Below are 11,111 nucleotides of genomic sequence, written 5' to 3' on the forward strand. Positions count from 1 at the left end.
TCTCACATTCACACACATTACTTCTACTTCAACATACAAATTACCATCATACATAATACTTTCACCAATACCATTTATTTATCTCAGACGGTCACACACAATACTTCATTTCAGCATACAAATTACCATCATTTAAATATTACTTTATAAAATTTGAAGTTGTTACATCATGGTCGGCCCAAAAGATAGAATTTATTGATTTACCCTTCAAAATTTTAAACAAACAAACATAGGTGGTTTGTCGTGTTTTGCAATACTATATCAAGATTTCTAAATTCAGTTTCTAAATAGTGGGGATTCCTTTTTAGTTATTCAATTTATAATTTATTAATTGTGAATTTAATATTATTTTTCATTCTTTTTAAAGTTATTGAGAAAAAATGTTGTAACTTACTTATGTATGATAAATTCTTTTATAAAAATTGAAACGAGGCACGACAAAAATTGATGCAAGGATCCATCCAAACATGGTTCACAGCACTACAGCAGTGTTATGTTGGTAAAGGTAGGGCAAGAAAGTGTGAATAAATATTAAATTTTGTGGGGGTTTTCATAAAGCGTGTAGGTGTCACACCATAACTCAATTCATCGTCATAATTGCCATCATATTCTTTGCCTTCGCTGGATTATATATCTACACACGCTAATCCTCACACAATCTTCCTGGACTGTGTGTATATATAGCAACTAGCATCGGTTTCCACTCGGTGAAATTGTCCGCGGTTTCTTTCTTCATAATTCATAATTTTGGTGGAAGTCTGTTTTGCTTTGCAACTCTCTCTGCTTTCAAATTCATATTTTGGTCCTGTCACAAATCCGGATCAAATTTATGTAAGTTCACATCTTTCAGTTTGCTACTGTATCTGCGTTTTTTTACTATGTTAATCGAAAGTGTTGATATTTTTCGATTGAATGATTTCTAATGTTTATCGTACGATGCGGACATTTTGTCGTGTTGATTAGATCTGGTTTAAGGCGTGTTAGTATCGAGCTTACTAAATTCGTTATAGATCTGTTTGAGTTCGATCACGTTTTAGGCTTATCGTGTGATTTCAAGTATTGCAATTGTGTTCAACATTTTAATCTGATCAAATTTAGGTTAATTTCAAGTTTGGTTTCAGATTTGGATGTTGATTGTTCATTGTTGCTGCCGATCTAGTCTGATCAGTTGATTTCAAGCTTTCTACTTTCTACTTTCTACTTTTACAGTGTTTACTTCTTTGCTTTTACGAAATCATTGATTAATTAGCTTGTTTTAGCTACATATTGTTCGTTAAGCTTCATTCCTTTTCTACTAATATGTTTTTTGATGTACGATTTGCCTAAACATGCTGTTGATCTCTAATGTTTATAATGAAGTTGTTTACTCTATAGATTAAGTGTTCAAATTTATGAAAGATTATAGCATATGGATCTTGAGTTTTTGACCTACATTATTGATCTTGTTTATGTTCAGATTGATCCAGTATGACCACATATACACCAAAAAACATCCTCATCACTGGAGCTGCTGGCTTCATTGCATCTCATGTCGCCAATCGCCTTATCAGAAGCTACCCAGATTACAAGATCGTTGTTCTTGACAAACTTGATTACTGCTCAAATCTCAAGAACCTCAACCCCTCCAAATCATCTCCCAACTTCAAATTTGTCAAAGGAGACATCGGAAGTGCAGATCTGGTCAATTACCTCTTAATCACCGAATCCATTGACACCATAATGCACTTTGCTGCTCAAACCCATGTAGACAACTCATTCGGAAACAGTTTTGAGTTCACAAAAAACAACATATACGGGACCCACGTGCTTCTCGAGGCCTGCAAAGTCACCCGCCAGATCAGACGATTCATCCACGTCAGCACAGACGAAGTGTATGGTGAAACAGAGGAAGACGCCATTGTTGGCAACCATGAAGCTTCACAACTTCTTCCCACAAATCCATATTCTGCCACAAAAGCAGGTGCAGAAATGCTTGTGATGGCTTATGGGAGGTCATACGGGTTACCCGTGATTACAACAAGAGGAAACAACGTTTATGGCCCAAATCAGTTCCCAGAAAAACTAATCCCTAAATTCATTCTCTTAGCCATGAGAGGGAAACCACTTCCCATTCATGGAGATGGATCTAATGTCAGAAGTTATCTCTACTGTGAAGATGTTGCTGAAGCTTTTGAAGTCATTCTCCATAAAGGCGAAGTGGGACATGTTTACAACATTGGAACTAAAAAAGAAAGACGAGTCATCGATGTTGCTAAAGACATGTGTAACCTTTTCAACATGGATCCTGAATCAAGCATCAAGTTTGTTGAAAACAGACCTTTCAATGATCAAAGATACTTTCTAGATGATGAAAAGCTCAAAAGCTTAGGGTGGGCCGAAAGAACAACATGGGAAGAAGGTTTGAAAAAGACAATGGAATGGTACATTAGCAACCCCGATTGGTGGGGTGATGTATCGGGTGCACTCCTCCCTCATCCAAGAATGCTAATGATGCCAGGTGGCGTTGAACGAGTGGTCGATGTATCCGAAAACATTCAATCCGATTCCCCTCATTCTGCTGTTAACCCTTCCCAATTCCGAAAAGTGGGCCCCGTTACCAAACCAAATAAACCATCTTTCAAGTTCTTGATTTATGGGAAAACAGGATGGATCGGTGGATTACTTGGGAAGCTATGTGAAAAACAAGGAATCCAATATGAATACGGAAAAGGGCGTTTGGAGAATCGGTCACAGATTCTAGAAGATATCCAAAAAATCAAACCCACCCATGTTTTCAATGCTGCGGGTATCACGGGTCGACCCAATGTCGATTGGTGCGAATCACATAAAACTGAAACGATACGCACCAATGTCTCCGGGACCCTCACTTTAGCAGATGTCTGCAAAGAATCCGGAATCTTGATGATCAATTTCGCCACCGGATGCATTTTTGAATACGATGAGAAGCATCCAGAAGGTTCCGGAATCGGTTTCAAAGAAGAAGACACTCCTAATTTCACCGGATCCTTCTATTCCAAAACCAAGGCTATGGTAAGTAGTTTTAATAACCGGTAACTGATGATAACTGGTAACTGTGTCTAATACTGATACTGATACTGTGTGGTATGGTTTGCAGGTTGAGGAGCTACTGAAAGAATACGACAACGTGTGCACGTTGCGGGTCCGGATGCCGATTTCATCGGATCTAAACAACCAGCGAAACTTCATTACGAAAATCGCGCGATACGACAAAGTGGTGAATATTCCGAACAGTATGACGATTTTGGATGAGCTTTTACCGATATCGATTGAAATGGCAAAGAGAAACTTGAGGGGGATATGGAATTTTACAAATCCGGGGGTTGTGAGTCATAATGAAGTGTTGGAGATGTATAAGGAGTATATAAATCCGGGGTTTAAGTGGACGAATTTCACGCTTGAAGAGCAAGCGAGAGTGATTGTTGCACCAAGGAGTAATAATGAATTGGATATGACGAAATTGAAGGAGGAGTTTCCGGAGTTGTTGTCGATTAAGGAGTCGTTGATCAAGTATGTGTTTGAACCGAATAAAAAAGTTTAATTTTTTTTTTTTTATATTATTATTATTGTTACATGTGTAATGTTTAAATAGTTTGAGATTATAGGGAAAGGAAGATGATACTGATAGTCTGATACTATATTGTTAGCAGATTGGTATTCTTGGTTTTTTTTACAGGTTTTGTTGTTAATTACAGAATGGTTATTTTGATATATTAATGTTGTTTTTTTTATGTGAATTTGAATTTTGTTATTGTTTATTCGAAGTATGTTGTTTTTTAGTGGATTTGTTTTTATTTGAGGACAAAAAAAGCGTGAATTAGAATTAGGAACACTTTAACGTGACAGTTGTGACGAGTTGGGGAAAAGGAGTTGGCCATGTGTTCCACTGGGTCACCGACTTTTGCTTGCTGGGACATTTGGCTTCATACTCGCACCGCTAACCTTTTAAGCCGTAAAGCCAGTAAATGACGTTTGAAATTTATAATTTATAAAGAGATTAATATAATTCTTATCTTAAAAGATATATTTTTTTCTAAAAGAAAAACGCATTTTCTACGATATCACATTTTCACAAATCACACTTTTTTTTTTTTGAAACTGCCGTCAGATTTCATTAGCACAAAGAAGTAAAAGATTTTGGTGGTGTTTGTTATTTGTGAATTTTTTTTTGATCAATTATGCTGTGTGAAGAAAGACGGAGAATACCTTTTGTTTTTCAGAAGACAAAAAATATGAGAATGTTTTTTTGACCTTTATTTTCAGGAAACAAAAAAATAATAATAATCTGATTTTGAAAAATGTTTTCTAAATTTTAATTATATTTCTTTTTTCCACCACTACCACCGCTAACTGTGCCACCGCTGCAAACAGCCACCACTACCACCTCTTTAGTATTTTGGTATTGTGAAAATGTGTTGTTTCACACTTTGTCTTTTTCTGTTATTTTTATTTTTCTGTTTGTGGAAAATCTATAAATGTTGTTGAAAGTATATGATTTTTTAAGTTACATTTAACGTTTCTTTCTGTAATCTTTTTCAAATTATACTAGTTAATATAAACAAGTTTCATATTTCAACATGCTAATTCAACTGGATCCCAACTTAAAATTAAACGGGGTTGGGAATTTCAACGTATTTTACATTTATATATATTAGTCGTCTATCCGTGCAAAGCGGCGGACAACGAATAGTTTGATCTCTTTAGAGTTAAAACCATTTTGCGTTCACTTCCAGAAATGAATATTAAATGACATCTATTTTTCAAGAGCATTACCATACCATATTAAGGGGGTGTTTGGCTAAGCATTTTTAAAACAACTTATTAGGTTCCACACCACTATAAGTTAAAAAAGTGTTTGGATTAAAATAACTTATTACGGTGGGGAACCTCTAATACATCATTTTTTTTCATAAGTTACCTTACATTTACTTATTAACTTATAAGTTAATAAACTAATAAGCAATAAGCTTTTTTGCCAAACACCCCTTAAATGGTTATTACTTTCATTTATACATACCCAAACCACTTGTACTGTTTATCGTCCTTTTTTTTTTTTTTTTTTTTTTTTTTTTTTTTTTTTTTTTCGTTTTCCTTAATTCCTTTATTAATTTAATGTCCTACTAAGTAAAATGCTAAAATATATAAATAATAGTTTATAAAAATAAACCTTTAGAATATCAGGTGTTGTGATTCAAAAGTCGATAAATAGGCCTTTGAGAAGGCCAAAATACTCAGGTGTCAACTTGTTCATTGTGATTTTAAACCAAGTTTGGTCACAAATTAAAACATTTTCAACGATGGTATGTAATTCAAGGATTCATATTGATTTAGGTTCTCGAAACCTTAAAATATTGAACAAAATCTATATAGAACCTTATAATAAGGACAATAATCACCATAATAAGGAAGTCCATGTGATGAAACTTGATATTATAAGGATCAATGATGAAAAAGGTTTCATTTTTAAACTTAACAAGATGAAAAATATACAAACTACCTTAATCATGTCAAATCTTGTGTTTAACCGTTCTTTATTGCAAAAGTAAGATGTCAAAATATACAAACTAATGATAATACAATCCTCTAACTGGCCCTCTTGGTTGAGTTCTTTGAACCTGCAAAGCCAACACATTAAAGAAACATAATAAAAACCTTTTTAGGAACAAACATGATATAATAAAGCCTTCACCCAATATATTTATAAGATAAAAATACAAAAGGTTAAAAATGATGAAATCAATTACAAGTAAGGATTAAAATAAAAACCTGTTAAGATTGTTAAGATAAGGCATTTGCCCTATCCATTCCAAGAACCATCACATCCATAAGAAGATCCAAAAAAAAAATCAAGTTTTTTGAAATCAAAGCATGTCTAGGTCAAAAATGTCACCTGAAAGTGGAGCAATGAAAATACTTTGTTGATATATATGCAACAACAGAAATCCGAGCTTTCTGTTACCAAAAAATCACATACAAATTGATCATATGTCTAAATAAGGGGAGAGGTAAACAAAATCTTGAAGCTCTATCATTTGATGTGTAGCAAATAACAACTCCAAATAAGATCTGGGTGTTTTGATTTGCGATTCCAACTCAAGATACAGACAAATAAGAAGTGATAGGAAGGAGTCGCCTGATGCGGTGGTGTCTGATGGTTTTGACAGCGGTGATGGTTGATCTTGTGAATACAATGGTGGCTGATGTTATTGGTGAAGACATGTGAGAATATAGGGGTGCAAGATAACCTGAATGATTCGAGATCATCATTTTGTTTAGAGAGAGAAAAAATGATTCAAAAAGAGGATTCTTACCTAACTATGATAGAATTTCAGATCTTCAACATCAAAAATATAACATGCTATACTTTGCAAAAACTCCATTAACAATAGATTCACGGTAGGCTTTATAGCAGGGGATGTAAGAAAGAACCATTTGCAGGAGGGATATTTGAATCAAAATGTATTTTCTGATGGTTTCAAATTTTGAATTATCCGAAATTCAGGGAATGAGATAGAATTTGTTGAGAAATATAAAGATTCAAAACATGTTAAAATTTAATATTATTTTATTGATAACTACTTGTATTATTAGCTTAATGATTTGAACGTCTTAAAAAAAATAATATTATTATATTCAATTTATTTTTAGAAAAAGTGAGATTTCTTTTATAAGATAGTATATATATATATATATATATATATATATATATATATATATATATATATATATATATATATATATATATATAATTGAATATAATAATTCAATTATAAAATTATATTATATCAAAAACAAGAAATTCATAATTCTAACTTTTAAATTTTGAACATTGTAACAGTACATAATGTTTTTCTTTTATGTGATTCTATTTTAACATATTAACTTCAGTCCATAATCTATATGAATATATGATGCTAACGGTATTCACTTGTGTTTTTATTCGTTTAGACACGTACTCAATCAACATTTCCCGCCAAATAACAATCTCTCTAACTAAATTTTCCTGTATTCCAGAAAATTATTCAAATATAAGGCTTTTTGCCATTCACCATAGTGAAACTCTTAGAACACGTCTTCAACAGCCTAAGTTGGCATTGTGTATCCATTATTGCACATCTTAATTTCTTTTTTATTCGGCCCAAACACGTACTTGATCAACGACTCCTTAATCGATAGCAATTCCGGAAACTCTTTCTTCAATTTCGTCACATCCAACTCATTATTACTCCTTGCTGCAACAATCACCAGCGCTTGCTCTTCAAGCGTAAAATTCGTCCACTTAAACCCCGGATTTATATACTCCTTATACATCTCCAACACTTCATTATGACTCACAACCCCCGGATTTGTAAAATTCCATATCCCCCTCAAGTTTCTCTTTGCCATTTCAATCGATATCGGTAAAAGCTCATCCAAAATCGTCATACTGTTCGGAATATTCACCACTTTGTCGTATCGCGTGATTTTCGTAATGAAGTTTCGCGGGTTGTTTAGATCCGATGAAATTGGCATCCGGACCCGCAATGTGCACACGTTGTCATATTCTCTTAATAGCTCCTCAACCTGCAAACCATACCACACAGTATAGACAAGGTTAGCAGTTACCAGTTACTAGTTACCAACGACCAATAAAACTAATTACCATGGCCTTGGTTTTGGAATAGAAGGATCCGGTGAAATTAGGAGTGTCTTCTTCTTTGAAACCGATTCCGGAACCTTCTGGATGCTTCTCATCGTATTCAAAAATGCATCCGGTGGCGAAATTGATCATCAAGATTCCGGATTCTTTGCAGACATCTGCTAAAGTGAGGGTCCCGGAGACATTGGTGCGTATCGTTTCAGTTTTATGTGATTCGCACCAATCGACATTGGGTCGACCCGTGATACCCGCAGCATTGAAAACATGGGTGGGTTTGATTTTTTGGATATCTTCAACAATTTGTGACCGATTCTCCAAACGCCCTTTTCCGTATTCATATCCGATTCCTTGTTTTTCACATAGCTTCCCAAGTAATCCACCGATCCATCCTGTTTTCCCATAAATCAAGAACTTGAAAGATGGTTTATTTGGTTTGGTAACGGGGCCCACTTTTCGGAATTGGGAAGGGTTAACAGCAGCATGAGGGAAATCCGATTGGATGTTTTCGGATACATCGACCACTCGTTCAACGCCACCTGGCATCATTAGCATTCTTGGATGAGGAAGGAGTGCACCTGATACATCACCCCACCAATCGGGGTTGCTAATGTACCATTCCATTGTCTTTTTCAAACCTTCTTCCCATGTTGTTCTTTCGGCCCACCCTAAGCTTTTGAGTTTTTCTTCATCTAAAAAGTATCTTTGATCGTTGAAAGGTCTGTTTTCAACAAACTTGATGCTTGATTCAGGATCCATATTGAAAAGTGTACACATGTCTTTAGCAACATCAATGACTCGCCTTTCTTTTTTGGTTCCAATGTTGTAAACATGTCCCACTTCGCCTTTGTGAAGAATGACTTCAAAAGCTTCAGCAACATCTTCACAGTAGAGATAACTTCTGACATTAGATCCATCTCCATGAATGGGAAGTGGGTTCCCTCTCATGGCTAAAAGAATGAATTTAGGGATTAATTTTTCTGGAAACTGATTTGGGCCATAAACGTTGTTTCCTCTTGTTGTAATCACGGGTAACCCATATGATCTACCATAAGCCATCACAAGCATTTCTGCACCTGCTTTTGTGGCAGAATATGGATTTGTGGGAAGAAGTTGCGAAGCTTCATGGTTGCCAACTACCGCGTCCTTCTCTGTTTCACCATACACTTCGTCTGTGCTGACATGGATGAACCTTCGGATCTGGCGAGTGACTTTGCATGCCTCAAGAAGAACATGGGTGCCACCGATGTTGTTTTTTGTGAACTCGAAGCTATTTCCGAATGAGTTATCTACATGGGTTTGAGCAGCAAAATGCATTATGGTATCAATGGATTCGGTGATCAGGATGTGATTGACTAGATCTGCACTCCCGATGTCTCCTTTGACAAATTTGAAGTTGGGAGATGATTTGGAGGGGTTGAGGTTCTTGATATTTGAGCAGTAATCAAGTTTATCGAGAACAACGATCTTGTAATCTGGGTAGCTTCTGACAAGGCGATTGGCAACATGAGAGGCGATGAATCCAGCAGCTCCGGTGATGAGGATGTTCTTTGGTGTGTAGGTCGTCATATTGCAGGAGCTATCGATCTGAAGAGAAACATGATCAACAATGTAATTCAACATGCGACGCTTCTAAATTAACTTAACAGAGAAACGCAAATGCAATAACAAAATGAGAGATGTGAACTTACATAAATATGAATATGAACACAAGAGAGGGGTGAAAAACAGATTTCCACCAAAATTATGAAGAAAGAAACCGCGGACAATTTTACTGAGTAGAAGCCGATGCCTGAGCTTAAATATACATACACATTACAGGTGGATTGTGTGAGTGTTAAAAACTCACACCTTGCAACCATTCTTGTAATATGACATTAACAAACATGTGAACAAGCCTTGCTAAAAGTCTTTCCATATATGCAATTCATGTTGCAAATTGCAATGCCAAGCAAACTTTTTTACTTTTATATATATATATATATATATATATATATATATATATATATATATATATATATATATATATATATATATATATATATATATATATATATATTAGTAAAAGAATAATTTTAAATTTTTTTGACATGTGTCATTTTATTAGGCCCATAATTAATGCATTTTTTTTGCCACGTGTCACCCTATTAGGTTTCCTAATTAATGCATGTCATTTATCAACATATTAATTTTCCATTTCAAATTTCAAATTTTAAATTTTCCATTCTAATTACATTAAATTAATAACATTAAAATAAAAATTAAAATAAAATTATTATAAGTTATAAGGTGATATAATTTCACATATTTATTTAAATTAACGATTATAACTTTATATAACTAAAAAAACATTTCTTAATTAATAATTTATTTAAAATAATTGATTAATAATTTTGAGTTTTCACTATAAAAGTTTAATTAATTTTGTAACTGTGGTTCCCACGGGTTATAAACTAATATATATATATATATATATATATATATATATATATATATATATATATATATATATATATATATATGTGTGTGTGTGTGTGTGTGTGTGTGTGTGTGTGTGTAGGGAAGGGTTATTTGGAAAACAAAAAAAATCCTAAAAATGCATAAAAAAATACCAAGACATCACAAAACTTTTTTTTGATTTTTTTATCAAAAAATCGCAGCATTTTTTACAATTTCGCTGAATAAAAAATAAAAAATCAATTTATTTTTTGTAAAAAAAAATTTCAAAAGTTTTTTCAGCGATTTTGACCTAAAAGTTGCTATTTTTTGATAAAAAAAATTCAAAAAAAAAACTTTGTGATTTCTAAGTATTTTTTTATGCATTTTATTGATTTTTAGGGTTTTTGTTTTCCATAGAACGTAAATTGTGTGTGTGTGTGTCTATATATATATATATATATATATATATATATATATATATATATATATATATATATATATATATATATATATATATATATATATATAGAGAGAGAGAGAGAGAGAGAGAGAGAGAGAGAGAAAATTAGGTTCAAATGTGGATACACATCTATTATGCGGATGTAGGAACCAATTAGAATTTAAGAAATATTAAATTATTATTAATTAACATAAACGGTATAATAGTAATCTAAACTATATTTAACTATGGTAAATAAAATAAAATCCATAAATATCCCGTTAGATTAGGAATCAGTTTCACACATTCGTATAACATCACTACCGATTCCTTGCTTCCTTTAAGAAAATCGTCCACTAAACCCTTTAATGTTGCCAAAAAAAAATCCAGCAGCCGTCTTCACCGCCGATCTTCCACCTACCATCCTTCCCACCTTCGACGCCTACTTCTTTCCCCCGGTTGAAGATGCCAACTCTAAATCCAAGCTTCTATCGAGTTCAACTTCTTAATTTCTCAGATGAAAGGGAAGGAAACCCCAAATCTAAAGATCATGATAAGGAAACTCATCTACAATTGTTA

At 33.6% G+C, this 11,111-nt stretch overlaps 2 protein-coding genes across 2 annotated transcripts; one reads left to right on the forward strand and one right to left on the reverse strand.

Moving 5' to 3' along the window:
* Positions 1-451: 451 nt before the first annotated feature.
* On the forward strand, positions 452-3,755 carry LOC145063534 (trifunctional UDP-glucose 4,6-dehydratase/UDP-4-keto-6-deoxy-D-glucose 3,5-epimerase/UDP-4-keto-L-rhamnose-reductase RHM1). The gene is made up of 3 exons (XM_079011132.1): positions 452-831; positions 1,457-3,030; positions 3,116-3,755. The coding sequence occupies exons 2-3, from the start codon at positions 1,468-1,470 to the stop codon at positions 3,557-3,559; spliced, it is 2,007 nt and encodes a 668-aa protein (XP_078867258.1). The 5' UTR covers positions 452-831; positions 1,457-1,467; the 3' UTR covers positions 3,560-3,755.
* A 3,155-nt stretch (positions 3,756-6,910) lies between these two features.
* LOC145062266 (trifunctional UDP-glucose 4,6-dehydratase/UDP-4-keto-6-deoxy-D-glucose 3,5-epimerase/UDP-4-keto-L-rhamnose-reductase RHM1-like) lies at positions 6,911-9,534 on the reverse strand. The gene is made up of 3 exons (XM_079009899.1): positions 9,346-9,534; positions 7,661-9,241; positions 6,911-7,581 (listed from the first exon to the last, which is right to left on the reverse strand). Exons 1-3 carry the CDS (start codon positions 9,514-9,516, stop codon positions 7,102-7,104), a joined length of 2,232 nt encoding a protein of 743 aa, XP_078866025.1. The 5' UTR covers positions 9,517-9,534; the 3' UTR covers positions 6,911-7,101.
* Between the last annotated feature and the right edge of the window lie 1,577 nt (positions 9,535-11,111).

Source organism: Lactuca serriola, chromosome 7 (assembly GCF_051521515.1).
Source record: "Lactuca serriola cultivar US96UC23 chromosome 7, Lser_US96UC23_V15, whole genome shotgun sequence".
Taxonomy (NCBI): Eukaryota; Viridiplantae; Streptophyta; class Magnoliopsida; order Asterales; family Asteraceae; genus Lactuca; species Lactuca serriola.